Below are 18,338 nucleotides of genomic sequence, written 5' to 3'. Positions count from 1 at the left end.
TTCTCTTGGTATCTTTATTTGAAAAGCAAGAATGTAAGTTTAGATGCAGGACCATTTTTGGTGAACAACCTGGGTTGTTCTTGCCGATTGGTATTGATTTAACCGACCAATAAACAAGTGCTGAACCAAAAAAATAACTTAGATGAAATAAAGATAGCAAGAGAACGAAGAACAATTAATAATAGGAGTAAATTAGAAAGTTGTTTAAAATTGCATGCTCTATCTAAATCACGAAAGAAAAATTTGAGTTCAGTGTCCCTTTAATATACTTTTTACCTCTGTGATTATTTTGTATCTAAGCCTCTGCAGACTGCCCCCTTATTTCAGTTCTTTTGACAGACTTGCATTTTAGCCAATCAGTACTGGCTCCTAGGAACTCCACGTGCATGAGCACAGTGTTGTCTACATGAAACACATGAACTAACACCCTCTAGTGGTGAAAAACTGTCAAAATGCCCTGAGATGAGAGGCGGCCTTCAAGGGCTTAGAAATTAGCATATGAACCTCCTATGTTTAGCTTTAAACTAAATTTGAAAATTGTTTAAAATTACATGCCCTATCTGAATAATAAAAGTTTGTTTTGGACTAGACTGTCCCTTAAAAAGTCAGTACCAGAAAAAAAGTCACATTATGATATAAATAGGTAAGAAAACTAAACCAGGGCTCCCCCCAGTAGCATATAAACAAAAAAACTTTTTTGCTAATTGTACAGAAGTATTATACAGTAACAGTAATACTATAAGCCACATAGCTGCCTCGTGCAAGATACCGGATGGGCTGGGTGCTGCCAGCAAGGATTCATGCAACAAAATAAAAAAATCTCATGATATTAATACGTTACATAGAATGCTGGTAGCCAAATCAAGCACAATAAAAAAAGGGGGAGATTTTAACCAGGAGAGGTCCCATATACAGTGATGTAAACAGGTCAGTAGTGTGCAAGACTTACTGCACTAACGGGTGCAGGACGGGTGAAGTTTCAGGTCTTGTGTACAATACAGTTGATGAGTGTAAGAGAACGTTCTTATTACAGTGATCTACACTAGATCTGAGTATCGTATACTTGTGTCTCTAAAGCTACAATCTATAAATATATTACAAAGCTGTGAAATATCTGCTGTACGTGACAACCCTCTGGTGGTCGGAGACAATCACTCTCCATATTCTATAGAAAGATTCACAGAATCAGGGCAAACTTTACACCAATTATTTTTCTAGTCTATAATAAAATGTTAAAGATCTGACTCAATCAAATATACATTATACACCTAAATTGTAGTGAAGGAAAATGTGATGAAGTTACCTGCTGCCATGTATTTGATATTAGCCCGCATTATCAGTCTTCCACAGCAATCGCCTATTTTATTTTTTTAAACAGACAATACAGCAAATCATCTGCCATACCTCCCACATCACAGAGTATACAAAGCCCACCCATTGCCTTGCATATAGCCTAGGTAACCTCATACTCCAGACAAGTTCATCTCAAGGTCTCACAGCTGCACATCAGCTTAACACGCTTGTGGTGTTGCGTATTGTCACTGTCTGTATACAGACATATATAGTGAATGTGCATACTGCGACAGCTGTACACCCTGTGGGTTATTTATTAAAAAAGTGATAGCTTTTATTAGTAGCATGGTAATTGCAATGAAGATGATAAAATATATTGTTTATTCGCCAAGCATTTGATAAATAAAGATCATAAGACCATGTAAATGCTTGATATAATTCAGCGAATCAGCAGTAGATTCAGACTGTACTGCTATGGCCAGAAGTGTATTAGACTAGACCATATATTGTTTCAGTAGAGGTCCAGCACATTGTTTTCAAACTGCAGCATTAACACTTCCTTTAATGGATGATGAGTGTTCTGCACATGCACAAAACAAGTAATTGCCATATTGGTTATGAGTATCTAATGGTACTTTGGTGATGCGTACTATCACTGTCTGTATACAGACATATATAGTGAATGTGCATACTGCGACAGCTGTACACCTTGTAGGTGTATTAGACTAGACCATATATTGTATCAGTAGAGGTCCAGCACATTGTTTTGGAACTGCAGCATTAACACTTCTTTAATGGATGATGAGTGTAATGCACATGCACAAAACAAGTAATTGCCATATTGGTTATGAGTATCTAATGGCACTTTCTACAGTAAAGGTGTATCAGGTATGTGCAGAACACTATTGTGAAATGCAGCAGTGAACTCTACAGTCTGCCCTGGTGCACACAGTTATTGGCTTAATGTGGATAATGTTATGGAAGTCATCTTATAGTTCATAAGTATTTTGTCCTGTTCTAGAAATCATACTAAACTAATGGTGCTTGCTGCAAACTATAGCGTAAAAAAATATGTTATTTGCTGCACACAAACCTTTTCCTGTAGGTTAATCTCATTGAAACGAGTCCCAGTTTCTGCTCCTTCAGCAGCAAATCCAGCCTGTAGGGAGGTAAACCCAGAATCAGGGATCACAAAAAGAACTTAAAGGGACATAAAACAGTATGAACTAACATAAGTTTCTAAATATTTAATGCAGCCAAAGCTTACCTGCAAAAAGATTTCTGTTTTAACACCCATTAACCCCTTTAATTCAGGCATAGTTTTTTTTTTGCAGCAAGCTCCTCCTGGGCATTTCCATTTATGGAAGGTGCCATCCAGGCCATAGATTATTCAGAATGCACTTGTGCACGGTAAGGGGCAGAGTCACATGGCACCTGACTAAAGCAGTGTACAGTATAATGCTGAAGCTTTCACAAAGCATGTGGCATTATCCCCATGGAAATGAGCAAGCCTGATAAGGGGGGTGGGGCAAGCTACACTTGGCAACACTAAAGTGTAAGTCATTTTGCAGGTTTTTGGAAATTCTATTAAAAGCTTCCCCCCCCCACCCCACCCCATACACTGTTTTACCTCAGTTAACCCTTTTATAATATGCACTTAACTCAAAATGTTTTATGGCACTTTAAGCCTGAAACCTCTGGGGGTATTTACTGCAGGGCTGGACAAAAACTGGAAGCCAGGACTCTTAAATGGTTTATTTCTGATTCAAACAGCCATCTTTATTGGGCATTTTATGTGTAACATGGTAATGTAAACTATGCGGATATAATATCTGTGTATGTATTATGCTTTCATGCATTTCACAGGTTTTTTATATAGTATGTCAACTATTTGCTCCCCTTTATATTTATTTTGCTAATATTTACAAAAATGTGATTTCCTATATTAAACTATTACACATTTTATAATTCCTCAGAGAAATGCAGAGGCAGAGCGTTTCTCCTCCGTGAAAAACAGAGGCAGAGCGTTTCTCCAACGTGAAAAACAGAGGCAGAGCGTTTCTCCAACGTGAAAAACAGAGGCAGAGCGTTTCTCCTCCGTGAAAAACAGAGGCAGAGCGTTTCTCCTCCGTGAAAAACAGAGGCAGAGCGTTTCTCCTCCGTGAAAAACAGAGGCAGAGCGTTTCTCCTCCGTGAAAAACAGAGGCAGAGCGTTTCTCCTCCGTGAAAAACAGAGGCAGAGCGTTTCTCCTCCGTGAAAAACAGAGGCAGAGCGTTTCTCCTCCGTGAAAAACAGAGGCAGAGCGTTTCTCTTCCGTGAAAAACAGAGGCAGAGCGTTTCTGCTCCGTGAAAAACAGAGGCAGAGCGTTTCTGCTCCGTGAAAAACAGAGGCAGAGCGTTTCTCCTCCGTGAAAAACAGAGGCAGAGCGTTTCTCCTCCGTGAAAAACAGAGGCAGAGCGTTTCTCCTCCGTGAAAAACAGAGGCAGAGCGTTTCTCTTCAGCAGAGTATATGAAATGCAAGGGTAGAATGAACAGCAGATAAAAGATTCTTCTCACCTGTGGCTGAAAATCAACAGGTTCCAACCCACGGCACTCAAATTCTACAATAGTCTTAAAGGTGTCACTGTCTTCAGCCTAAAAACAAAATTAGGAAAATAAGATTCATGAGGATGCACATTAAGTAGAAACTCTAGAGCACATCACACTTACATTATATGGCCGCAGTGAGGAGCTCAGGATATCTGAAAAGAAACAAGATGCCAAATTAATACCTAGCATGAGGACATCTGAATGTTTCCTTCAATCTCATGTGACTAGTCGCAATGGGATTCAAGTCAAAAGCCAACCATACAGTGCTGGGATCTCACGACTCTAGCTGACCTTACAGTGCTGGGATCTCACGACTCTAGCTGACCTTACAGTGCTGGGATCTCACGACTCTAGCTGACCTTACAGTGCTGGGATCTCACGACTCTAGCTGACCTTACAGTGCTGGGATCTCACGACTCTAGCTGACCTTACAGTGCTGGGATCTCACGACTCTAGCTGACCTTACAGTGCTGGGATCTCACGACTCTAGCTGACCTTACAGTGCTGGGATCTCACGACTCTAGCTGACCTTACAGTGCTGGGATCTCACAACTCTAGCTGACCTTACAGTGCTGGGATCTCACGACTCTAGCTGACCTTACAGTGCTGGGATCTCACGACTCTAGCTGACCTTACAGTGCTGGGATCTCACGACTCTAGCTGACCTTACAGTGCTGGGATCTCACGACTCTAGCTGACCTTACAGTGCTGGGATCTCACGACTCTAGCTGACCTTACAGTGCTGGGATCTCACGACTCTAGCTGACCTTACAGTGCTGGGATCTCACGACTCTAGCTGACCTTACAGTGCTGGGATCGAGTCAGGACTCTAGCTGACCTTACAGTGCTGGGATCTCACGACTCTAGCTGACCTTACAGTGCTGGGATCTCACGACTCTAGCTGACCTTACAGTGCTGGGATCTCACGACTCTAGCTGACCTTACAGTGCTGGGATCTCACGACTCTAGCTGACCTTACAGTGCTGGGATCTCACGACTCTAGCTGACCTTACAGTGCTGGGATCTCACTACTCTAGCTGACCTTACAGTGCTGGGATCTCACGACTCTAGCTGACCTTACAGTGCTGGGATCTCACAACTCTAGCTGACCTTACAGTGCTGGGATCTCACAACTCTAGCTCACCTTACAGTGCTGGGATCTCACGACTCTAGCTCACCTTACAGTGCTGGGATCTCACGACTCTAGCTGACCTTACAGTGCTGGGATCTCACGACTCTAGCTGACCTTACAGTGCTGGGATCTCACGACTCTAGCTGACCTTACAGTGCTGGGATCTCACGACTCTAGCTGACCTTACAGTGCTGGGATCTCACGACTCTAGCTGACCTTACAGTGCTGGGATCTCACGACTCTAGCTGACCTTACAGTGCTGGGATCTCACGACTCTAGCTGACCTTACAGTGCTGGGATCTCACGACTCTAGCTGACCTTACAGTGCTGGGATCTCACGACTCTAGCTGACCTTACAGTGCTGGGATCTCACAACTCTAGCTGACCTTACAGTGCTGGGATCTCACGACTCTAGCTGACCTTACAGTGCTGGGATCTCACGACTCTAGCTGACCTTACAGTGCTGGGATCTCACGACTCTAGCTGACCTTACAGTGCTGGGATCTCACGACTCTAGCTGACCTTACAGTGCTGGGATCTCACGGCTCTAGCTGACCTTACAGTGCTGGGATCTCACGGCTCTAGCTGACCTTACAGTGCTGGGATCTCACGGCTCTAGCTGACCTTACAGTGCTGGGATCTCACGGCTCTAGCTGACCTTGCAGTGCTGGGACAGAGTATGACACTCATCTAATGTGTGTAGACTCAGCATTAAGAATACAGAGGGACAGAGTGAAGCACTCATCTAATGTGTGTAGACTCAGCATTAAGAATACAGAGGGACAGAGTGAGACACTCATCTAATGTGTGTAGACTCAGCATTAAGAATACAGAGGGACAGAGTGAGACACTCATCTAACGTGTGTAGACTCAGCATTAAGAATACAGAGGGACAGAGTGAGACACTCAGCATTAAGAATACAGAGGGACAGAGTGAGACACTCATCTAATGTGTGTAGACTCAGCATTAAGTCTGAGAGCTGGTACAGAGGACAGAGTGAGACACTCATCTAACGTGTGTAGACTCAGCATTAAGAATACAGAGGGCAGAGTGAGACACTCATCTAATGTGTGTAGACTCAGCATTAAGAATACAGAGGGACAGAGTGAGACACTCATCTAATGTGTGTAGACTCAGCATTAAGTCTGAGAGCTGGTACAGAGGACAGAGTGAGACACTCATCTAACGTGTGTAGACTCAGCATTAAGAATACAGAGGGCAGAGTGAGACACTCATCTAACGTGTGTAGACTCAGCATTAAGAACACAGAGGGCAGAGTGAGACACTCATCTAACGTGTGTAGACTCAGCATTAAGAATAAAGAGGGACAGAGTGAGACACTCATCTAATGTGTGTAGACTCAGCATTAAGAATACAGAGGGACAGAGTGAGACACTCATCTAATATGTGTAGACTCAGCATTAAGAATACAGAGGACAGAGTGAGACACTCATCTAATGTGTGTAGACTCAGCATTAAGAATACAGAGGGACAGAGTGAGACACTCATCTAATGTGTGTAGACTCAGCATTAAGAATACAGAGGGACAGAGTATGACACTCATCTAATGTGTGTAGACTCAGCATTAAGAATACAGAGGGACAGAGTGAAGCACTCATCTAATGTGTGTAGACTCAGCATTAAGAATACAGAGGGACAGAGTGAGACACTCATCTAACGTGTGTAGACTCAGCATTAAGAATACAGAGGGACAGAGTGAGACACTCAGCATTAAGAATACAGAGGGACAGAGTGAGACACTCCTCTAATGTGTGTAGACTCGGCATTAAGAATACAGAGGGCAGAGTGAGACACTCATCTAATGTGGGTAGACAGCATTAAGAATACAGAGGGACAGAGTGGGACACTCATCTAATGTGTGTAGACTCAGCATTAAGTCTGAGAGCTGGTACAGAGGACAGAGTGAGACACTCATCTAACGTGTGTAGACTCAGCATTAAGAATACAGAGGACAGAGTGAGACACTCATCTAATGTGTGTAGACTCAGCATTAAGAATACAGAGGGACAGAGTGAGATTCATCTAATATGTGTATACTCAGCATTAAGAATACAGAGGGACAGAGTGAGACTCTCATCTAATGTGTGTAGACTCAGCATTAAGAATACAGAGGGACAGAGTGAGACTCATCTAATGTGTGTAGACTCAGCATTAAGAATACAGAGGGACAAAGTGAGACTCTCATCTAATGTGTGTAGACTCAGCATTAAGAATACAGAGGGACAGAGTGAGACTCATCTAATGTGTGTAGACTCAGCATTAAGAATACAGAGGGACAGAGTGAGACTCTCATCTAATGTGTGTAGACTCAGCATTAAGTCTGAGAGCTGGTACAGAGGACAGAGTGAGACACTCATCTAAACGTGTGTAGACTCAGTATTAAAAATACAGAGTCATCTGTGTGTAGACTCAGCATTAAGAATACAGAGGGCAGAGTGAGGCACTCATCTAATGTGTGTAGACTCAGCATTAAGAATACAGAGGGCAGAGTGAGACACTCATCTAATGTGTGTAGACTCAGCATTAAGAATACAGAGGGACAGAGTGAGACTCATCTAATGTGTGTAGACTCAGCATTAAGAATACAGAGGGCAGAGTGAGGCACTCATCTAATGTGTGTAGACTCAGCATTAAGAATACAGAGGGCAGAGTGAGGCACTCATCATTAAGAATACAGAGGGCAGAGTGAGGCACTGATCTAATGTGTGTAGACTCAGCATTAAGAATACAGAGGGCAGAATGAGACACTCAGAATTAAGAATACAGAGGGACAGAGTGAGGCACTCATCTAACGTGTGTAGACTCAGCATTAAGAATACAGAGGGACAGAGTGAGACTCATCTAATGTGTGTAGACTCAGCATTAAGAATACAGAGGGACAGAGTGAGACACTCATCTAATGTGTGTAGACTCAGCATTAAGTCTGAGAGCTAGTGCAGAGGACAGAGTGAGACACTCATCTAACGTGTATAGACTCAGCATTAAGAATACAGAGGGACAGAGTGAGACACTCATCTAACGTGTGTAGACTCAGCATTAAGAATACAGAGGGACAGAGTGAGACACTCATCTAATGTGTGTAGACTCAGCATTAAGAATACAGAGGGACAGAGTGAGACACTCATCTAAACGTGTTTAGACTCAGCATTAAGCATACAGAGGGCAGAGTGAGACACTCATCTAATATGTGTAGACTCAGCATTAAGAATACAGAGGGACAGAGTGAGACACTCATCTAATGTGTGTAGACTCAGCATTAAGAATACAGAGGACAGAGTGAGACACTCATCTAATGTGTGTAGACTCAGCATTAAGAATACAGAGTGACAGAGTGAGACTCATCTAATATGTGTAGAATCAGCATTAAGAATACAGAGGGCAGAGTGAGACACTCATCTAATGTGTGTAGACTCAGCATTAAGAATACAGAGGGACAGAGTGAGGCACTCATCTAATGTGTGTAGACTCAGCATTAAGAATACAGAGGAACAGAGTGAGACACTCATCTAATGTGCGTAGACTCAGCATTAAGAATACAGAGGGACAGAATGAGACACTCATATAATGTGTGTAGACTCAGCATTAAGAATACAGAGGGCAGAGTGAGGCACTCATCTAATGTGTGTAGACTCAGCATTAAGAATACAGAGGGCAGAGTGAGGCACTCATCTAATGTGTGTAGACTCAGCATTAAGAATACAGAGGGCAGAGTGAGGCACTCATCATTAAGAATACAGAGGGCAGAGTGAGGCACTGATCTAATGTGTGTAGACTCAGCATTAAGAATACAGAGGGCAGAATGAGACACTCAGCATTAAGAATACAGAGGGACAGAGTGAGGCACTCATCTAACGTGTGTAGACTCAGCATTAAGAATACAGAGGGACAGAGTGAGACTCATCTAATGTGTGTAGACTCAGCATTAAGAATACAGAGGGACAGAGTGAGACACTCATCTAATGTGTGTAGACTCAGCATTAAGTCTGAGAGCTGGTATAGAGGACAGAGTGAGACACTCATCTAACGTGTATAGACTCAGCATTAAGAATACAGAGGGACAGAGTGAGACACTCATCTAACGTGTGTAGACTCAGCATTAAGAATACAGAGGGACAGAGTGAGACACTCATCTAACGTGTGTAGACTCAGCATTAAGAATACAGAGGGACAGAGTGAGACACTCATCTAATGTGTGTAGACTCAGCATTAAGAATACAGAGGGACAGAGTGAGACACTCATCTAATGTGTGTAGACTCAGCATTAAGTCTGAGAGCTGGTGCAGAGGACAGAGTGAGACACTCATCTAAACGTGTGTAGACTCAGCATTAAGAATACAGAGTCATCTGTGTTTAGACTCAGCATTAAGCATACAGAGGGCAGAGTGAGACACTCATCTAATATGTGTAGACTCAGCATTAAGAATACAGAGGGACAGAGTGAGACACTCATCTAATGTGTGTAGACTCAGCATTAAGAATACAGAGTGACAGAGTGAGACTCATCTAATATGTGTAGAATCAGCATTAAGAATACAGAGGGCAGAGTGAGACACTCATCTAATGTGTGTATACTCAGCATTAAGAATACAGAGGGACAGAGTGAGGCACTCATCTAATGTGTGTAGACTCAGCATTAAGAATACAGAGGAACAGAGTGAGACACTCATCTAATGTGCGTAGACTCAGCATTAAGAATACAGAGGAACAGAGTGAGACACTCATCTAATGTGCGTAGACTCAGCATTAAGAATACAGAGGGACAGAGTGAGACACTCATCTAATGTGTGTAGACTCAGCATTAAGAATACAGAGGGACAGAGTGAGACACTCATCTAATGTGTGTAGACTCAGCATTAAGAATACAGAGGGACAGAGTGAGGCACTCATCTAACGTGTGTAGACTCAGCATTAAGAATACAGAGGGACAGAGTGAGACACTCATCTAATGTGTGTAGACTCAGCATTAAGTCTGAGAGCTGGTACAGAGGACAGAGTGAGACACTCATCTAACGTGTGTAGACTCAGCATTAAGAATACAGAGTCATCTATGTGTAGACTCAGCATTAAGAATACAGAGGGCAGACTTCCGGTGCGTGGCATTCCAAGATGGCTGCATGTTTCTGAAGCTCTGAAAGACCTTGAGAAAAAGAACCCTTATACAGCCTGGACCCCTTGCCATCTGCACATCTCTTGACAGCTACGTGTCCGAGAACCAAGGCAGATTGAGAAAATACCATCTTCTCTCCCACGGAGGTCATATTGTGCATCAAAAGCCACTGGGCATAGTGGCGAGCTCTCAAGCGCCACGCTGTACTTAGTAACTCTCTCAGTATCTACTGGTTTCCCGATGGAGGCAGAAAATTATATCACTATACAGATACTTGATATTTTCATGCCTAGATTTGAACCCTTATCTTGTCAACTTAAAACTTTGCTTGAGGTGACTCAAACAGCGGAGGGGGCCCACATCAAAGACCTTGACCCCGTGAATAAGCGAACCTGCCGCTCAGTACAAGCCCTGCAACACCCGCCTACTATACCGTTACAAAGAACTGCTGCATCGGACGACTCAGCAAGCCTTCACTCAGACTTGGCCGTGGGATCACTGTCATGCTGTATGGAACAGGCTCAATATCCACCTGCTACGGCTGCTGCGGGAAGGGAGAGCCTATGCGGTGCCTACATCATAAGTGCCCAAGTGAAGGACCCGACTCTGGGTATTGAGAGGCATAGCATAGAAACACTACTTGTTCCCGAGTTGCTACAGGACTTACCCACTGCGCAAGCTGTGAACTTGGCACCTGGAATCGATGGCAGCTTTGCTGATATCCCGCAATACTCAAGCTTTAGCCTGCGCTGGCCCTTTACTGAAACACCACTCAGGCTCAATGCAAATATGGAAGGCGCGGCTATTGCCCCTCACATGTTAACTGAGATGGCGGACTACTCCAGGGAGAGATACCTGCTCTCATCTAGCATCTGTGACCGCAGCACAGCAGACCATACCTCTCAGCAGCCACCGCTAAAATGGCTGCCAGGCTCATGTTATGACTCGCTGGCTTTATTCAGAGAAGGTGTGGGGTAACACTTATAGATCCTGTGCCGGCAGACGCTTATGACTTTCAAGTTAGAATGGCACTATAAACTTGTCTGGCTAACCTAGACCTGGCATACTAGATGCGTGTGGGAGTAGAGTAGATTCTTTGTTCTGATCTACACACTTTGAAACGCAGACTTATGTTAAAATTAAACGTTTTACTGCATGAATAACGGAACTGCACTTTACTACTAATGTATTCTCTCTGATATAATTGCTGATGGCATGTGCTTAATAATTTCTATACCTCTACACATTCAAGTCTATAGTAGTGACAACTTTGAAATATTGCTAACACTTATGCTGCTTTGACTAACACGCTCTTTGATATCACATTAGATATTGGGCAGTGCTGTGCTGCACAAATCGCTATTTTCCACATAGACTCTAAGCTGCATCTATATCCAATATATTTATGCTGGACAGCTTGTATTATCACTTTTTCCTTGTTTGTTGGACATTATTGTTCTTCTAAGCTATGTATATGCATGTATAACATTTCTGTACTTAAAGGGGTATCTTCTAAGTCATGAGAGCTGGTTAAGGAGCAACTTTGTCTATTCTGTTAGGGGGAATGCTTTAAATACCCAGCAACCTATTGTAAGTATACTGACACATAACCCTGAAGTCGAACATTACCGCTTAAAAATGTTAGTTATTAAACTCGTTGTCATGTCAAACAGTGGGGGACTGGAATACGGGAAATTTTAATGAGTGTTTGGGTTCACCACATCATGCGATATATACAGGTATATATACCTCCATAAAAATGTATCCAAGGCCCTACATGTCCTCTCACTAGGGCGAGATCCCCTTCTACTTGCTGCCAAGTATCCTAATTTGCACTCCCTGTCCATTCTACATCTGGCCCTGTTGGCTAATTGTTTTGTTTTGTTCAGCAATGATATCATCAGCTTTAGTATTTTGAATTTTGTTTACCTAGCACTCAGCCACCCTAAAAATGATATCCCATTTTATATGCATCCACACCTCTTATGCCAGGTATATGAGAACGCTATAGATAAGTCACCCCGCATAGTCAAGAATACCAATTGTTAAGCCTACCATTGCTTTATGGTCTGTTGCAATAATGCTCTCATCAGACTTAGTTTTCTGATTTTTGTTTACCTAGCGCTGGCCACCCTGGAAATAGTGTCTCATTATCTATGCACTCATACCCTTTACGCAAGGTACATGAAAACGCTACAGATAGGTCACTCCGCACAGTCAAGAATACCACTTATTAAGTCTACCATCGCTTTGCAGTCTGTTATATGTTCCTGCCGGTTCCATCCCCTCAAGGCAGCTCCCCCTTTCCCGAAGTTGGTCTAAAAGGCAGGAATCTTGTAGTTCCCCCTAGAGTGATGATGGCATACTACGTCCAGGCTGTAGGCTAGGAGTTAACTACATAAATATCTGCCAGACTTAAAAATCTCCAGCAAACCTGTCCATTAGCTCTGCATAACCTGGAACTTGGTAACACAAAGCCCTGGAAAGGAACATAATATGCAGTAGCACTATTCCTACAAAAGTGCCTAGCCCGTATATGATGTTTAGAATTTATCTAATCTATTCACTATACATTTGATGTTATGCGCATGGTCAGAACTTCTCTAGGTGGAAAAGGCCTAATACCAGGGGAACATTCATAGATCATCAGGGTGGAATTTATCGAGAGTAAGAGTTTTTTTTAGTTTTAGTTATATTTTGTTTTTGTTTATAGATGTTTGGTTGTTTTAGGTTATAACACAATAAAACCCCAGTGCTGAGGTACATATGCATATATCCTAGAATGCTTTCTAATCTGTAGAAGACTCCGGCAACCCCCACGGTAACTGTGAACAGTGAGCTCTTTTTCTACTGACAAACCTGTATTTGACAGTCATACTTTATTATCGTGCTTTATCAATTTTGTTATCTCTTATTGCACCCTGCGCGGTGCATCACGAATACACTGTTTATTATTGTACCTCATGCTGGTTATAAATAAAATATAAAAAAAAAAAAAGAATACAGAGGGCAGAGTGAGGCACTCATCTAATATGTGTAGACTCAGCATTAAGAATACAGAGGGCAGAGTGAGGCACTGATCTAATGTGTGTAGACTCAGCATTAAGAATACAGAGGGCAGAATGAGACACTCAGCATTAAGAATACAGAGGGACAGAGTGAGGCACTCATCTAACGTGTGTAGACTCAGCATTAAGAATACAGAGGGACAGAGTGAGACTCATCTAATGTGTGTAGACTCAGCATTAAGAATACAGAGGGACAGAGTGAGACACTCATCTAATGTGTGTAGACTCAGCATTAAGTCTGAGAGCTGGTATAGAGGACAGAGTGAGACACTCATCTAACGTGTATAGACTCAGCATTAAGAATACAGAGGGACAGAGTGAGACACTCATCTAATGTGTGTAGACTCAGCATTAAGAATACAGAGGGACAGAGTGAGACACTCATCTAATGTGTGTAGACTCAGCATTAAGAATACAGAGGGACAGAGTGAGACACTCATCTAATGTGTGTAGACTCAGCATTAAGAATACAGAGGGACAGAGTGAGACACTCATCTAACGTGTGTAGACTCAGCATTAAGAATACAGAGGGCAGAGTGAGGCACTCATCTAATGTGTGTAGACTCAGCATTAAGAATACAGAGGGCAGAGTGAGACACTCATCTAATGTGTGTAGACTCAGCATTAAGAATACAGAGGGCAGAGTGAGGCACTCATCTAATGTGTGTAGACTCAGCATTAAGAATACAGAGGGACAGAGTGAGACACTCATCGAAGGTGTGTAGACTCAGCATTAAGAATACAGAGGGCAGAGTGAGACACTCATCTAATGTGTGTAGACTCAGCATTAAGAATACAGAGGGACAGAGTGAGACACTCATCTAATGTGTGTAGACTCAGCATTAAGAATACAGAGGGCAGAGTGAGACACTCATCTAATATGTGTAGACTCAGCATTAAGAATACAGAGGGACAGAGTGAGACACTCATCTAATGTGTGTAGACTCAGCATTAAGAATACAGAGGGCAGAGTGAGACACTCATCTAATTTGTGTAGACTCAGCATTAAGAATACAGAGGGACAGAGTGAGACTCTCATCTAATGTGTGTAGACTCAGCATTAAGAATACAGAGGGACAGAGTGAGACACTCATCTAACGTGTATAGACTCAGCATTAAGAATACAGAGGGACAGAGTGAGACACTCATCTAATGTGTGTAGACTCAGCATTAAGTCTGAGAGCTGGAACAGAGGACAGAGTGAGACACTCATCTAAACGTGTGTAGACTCAGCATTAAGAATACAGAGTCATCTGTGTGTAGACTCAGCATTAAGAATACAGAGGGCAGAGTGAGGCACTCATCTAATGTGTGTAGACTCAGCATTAAGAATACAGTGGGCAGAGTGAGGCACTCATCTAATGTGTGTAGACTCAGCATTAAGAATACAGAGGGCAGAGTGAGACACTCATCTAACGTGTATAGACTCAGCATTAAGAATACAGAGGGACAGAGTGAGACACTCATCTAACGTGTGTAGACTCAGCATTAAGAATACAGAGTCATCTGTGTGTAGACTCAGCATTAAGAATACAGAGGGCAGAGTGAGGCACTCATCTAATGTGTGTAGACTCAGCATTAAGAATACAGTGGGCAGAGTGAGGCACTCATCTAATGTGTGTAGACTCAGCATTAAGAATACAGAGGGCAGAGTGAGACACTCATCTAACGTGTATAGACTCAGCATTAAGAATACAGAGGGACAGAGTGAGACACTCATCTAACGTGTGTAGACTCAGCATTAAGAATACAGAGGGACAGAGTGAGACACTCATCTAACGTGTGTAGACTCAGCATTAAGAATACAGAGGGACAGAGTGAGACACTCATCTAATGTGTGTAGACTCAGCATTAAGAATACAGAGGGCAGAGTGAGACACTCATCTAATGTGTGTAGACTCAGCATTAAGAATACAGAGGGACAGAGTGAGACACTCATCTAATATGTGTAGACTCAGCATTAAGAATACAGAGGGACAGAGTGAGACACTCATCTAATTTGTGTAGACTCAGCATTAAGAATACAGAGGGCAGAGTGAGGCACTCATCTAATGTGTGTAGACTCAGCATTAAGAATACAGAGGGACAGAGTGAGACACTCATCTAACGTGTATAGACTCAGCATTAAGAATACAGAGGGACAGAGTGAGACACTCATCTAACGTGTGTAGACTCAGCATTAAGAATACAGAGGGACAGAGTGAGACACTCATCTAATGTGTGTAGACTCAGCATTAAGAATACAGAGGGACAGAGTGAGACACTCATCTAATGTGTGTAGACTCAGCATTAAGTCTGAGAGCTGGTGCAGAGGACAGAGTGAGACACTCATCTAAACGTGTGTAGACTCAGCATTAAGAATACAGAGTCATCTGTGTTTAGACTCAGCATTAAGCATACAGAGGGCAGAGTGAGACACTCATCTAATATGTGTAGACTCAGCATTAAGAATACAGAGGGACAGAGTGAGACTCTCATCTAATATGTGTAGACTCAGCATTAAGAATACAGAGGACAGAGTGAGACACTCATCTAATGTGTGTAGACTCAGCATTAAGAATACAGAGGACAGAGTGAGACACTCATCTAATATGTGTAGACTCAGCATTAAGAATACAGAGGGCAGAGTGAGACACTCATCTAATGTGTGTAGACTCAGCATTAAGAATACAGAGGGACAGAGTGAGACACTCATCTAATGTGTGTAGACTCAGCATTAAGAATACAGAGGGCAAAGTGAGACACTCATCTAATGTGTGTAGACTCAGCATTAAGTCTGAGAGCTGGTACAGAGGACAGAGTGAGACACTCAAACGTGTGTAGACTCAGCATTAAGAATACAGAGGGACAGAGTGAGACACTCATCTAACGTGTGTAGACTCAACATTAAGAATACAGAGGGACAGAGTGAGACACTCATCTAATGTGTGTAGACTCAGCATTAAGAATACAGAGGGACAGAGTGAGACACTCAGCTAATGTGTGTAGACTCAGCATTAAGAATACAGAGGGACAGAGTGAGACACTCATCTAATGTGTGTAGACTCAGCATTAAGAATACAGAGGGACAGAGTGAGACTCTCATCTAATGTGTGTAGACTCAGCATTAAGAATACAGAGGGACAGAGTGAGACACTCATCTAATGTGTGTAGACTCAGCATTAAGAATACAGAGGGCAGAGTGAGACACTCATCTAATTTGTGTAGACTCAGCATTAAGAATACAGAGGGACAGAGTGAGACACTCATCTAATGTGTGTAGACTCAGCATTAAGTCTGAGAGCTGGAACAGAGGACAGAGTGAGACACTCATCTAAACGTGTGTAGACTCAGCATTAAGAATACAGAGTCATCTGTGTGTAGACTCAGCATTAAGAATACAGAGGGCAGAGTGAGGCACTCATCTAATGTGTGTAGACTGAGCATTAAGAATACAGTGGGCAGAGTGAGGCACTCATCTAATGTGTGTAGACTCATTATTAAGAATACAGAGGGCAGAGTGAGACACTCATCTAACGTGTATAGACTCAGCATTAAGAATACAGAGGGACAGAGTGAGACACTCATCTAACGTGTGTAGACTCAGCATTAAGAATACAGAGGGACAGAGTGAGACACTCATCTAACGTGTGTAGACTCAGCATTAAGAATACAGAGGGACAGAGTGAGACACTCATCTAACGTGTGTAGACTCAGCATTAAGAATACAGAGGGACAGAGTGAGACACTCATCTAACGTGTATAGACTCAGCATTAAGAATACAGAGGGACAGAGTGAGACACTCATCTAACGTGTGTAGACTCAGCATTAAGAATACAGAGGGACAGAGTGAGACACTCATCTAATGTGTGTAGACTCAGCATTAAGAATACAGAGGAACAGAGTGAGACACTCATCTAATGTGTGTAGACTCAGCATTAAGTCTGAGAGCTGGTACAGAGGACAGAGTGAGACACTCATCTAAACGTGTGTAGACTCAGCATTAAGAATACAGAGTCATCTGTGTTTAGACTCAGCATTAAGCATACAGAGGGCAGAGTGAGACACTCATCTAATATGTGTAGACTCAGCATTAAGAATACAGAGGGACAGAGTGAGACTCTCATCTAATATGTGTAGACTCAGCATTAAGAATACAGAGGACAGAGTGAGACACTCATCTAATATGTGTAGACTCAGCATTAAGAATACAGAGGGCAGAGTGAGACACTCATCTAATGTGTGTAGACTCAGCATTAAGAATACAGAGGGCAGAGTGAGACACTCATCTAATGTGTGTAGACTCAGCATTAAGTCTGAGAGCTGGTACAGAGGACAGAGTGAGACACTCATCTAACGTGTGTAGACTCAGCATTAAGAATACAGAGGGCAGAGTGAGACACTCATCTAATGTGTGTAGACTCAGCATTAAGAATACAGAGGGCAGAGTGAGGCACTCATCTAACGTGTGTAGACTCAGCATTAAGAATACAGAGGGACAGAGTGAGACACTCATCTAATGTGTGTAGACTCAGCATTAAGAATACAGAGGGACAGAGTGAGACACTCATCTAATGTGTGTAGACTCAGCATTAAGAATACAGAGGGACAGAGTGAGACTCTCATCTAATGTGTGTAGACTCAGCATTAAGAATACAGAGGGACAGAGTGAGACACTCATCTAATGTGTGTAGACTCAGCATTAAGAATACAGAGGGCAGAGTGAGACACTCATCTAATTTGTGTAGACTCAGCATTAAGAATACAGAGGGACAGAGTGAGACACTCATCTAATGTGTGTAGACTCAGCATTAAGTCTGAGAGCTGGTACAGAGGACAGAGTGAGACACTCATCTAAACGTGTGTAGACTCAGCATTAAGAATACAGAGTCATCTGTGTGTAGACTCAGCATTAAGAATACAGAGGGCAGAGTGAGGCACTCATCTAATGTGTGTAGACTCAGCATTAAGAATACAGAGGGACAGAGTGAGACTCTCATCTAATGTGTGTAGACTCAGCATTAAGAATACAGAGGGACAGAGTGAGACTCTCATCTAATGTGTGTAGACTCAGCATTAAGAATACAGAGTCATCTTTGTGTAGACTCAGCATTAAGATTACAGAGGGCAGAGTGAGGCACTCAT

General features: G+C 42.7%; 1 protein-coding gene across 2 annotated transcripts in view; it reads right to left on the bottom strand.

The window, feature by feature from the left end:
- CZIB (CXXC motif containing zinc binding protein) overlaps window positions 1-18,338 on the bottom strand; it is a 32,966-nt gene that overhangs the window by 1,520 nt on the left and 13,108 nt on the right. For both annotated transcript variants that reach the window (XM_053693455.1, XM_053693456.1), the window contains exons 5-7: window positions 4,005-4,036; window positions 3,852-3,929; window positions 2,387-2,452 (exon numbers count right to left, since the gene is read on the bottom strand). In XM_053693455.1, coding sequence (XP_053549430.1) covers window positions 2,387-2,452; window positions 3,852-3,929; window positions 4,005-4,036 — 176 coding nt within the window. The remainder of the gene's footprint in view (window positions 1-2,386; window positions 2,453-3,851; window positions 3,930-4,004; window positions 4,037-18,338) is intronic.

The sequence above is a fragment of the Bombina bombina genome, chromosome 10 (assembly GCF_027579735.1).
Source record: "Bombina bombina isolate aBomBom1 chromosome 10, aBomBom1.pri, whole genome shotgun sequence".
Taxonomy (NCBI): Eukaryota; Metazoa; Chordata; class Amphibia; order Anura; family Bombinatoridae; genus Bombina; species Bombina bombina.
Note: the sequence above shows the minus strand (reverse complement) of the source record. Positions and strands in the feature narration are given on the sequence as shown.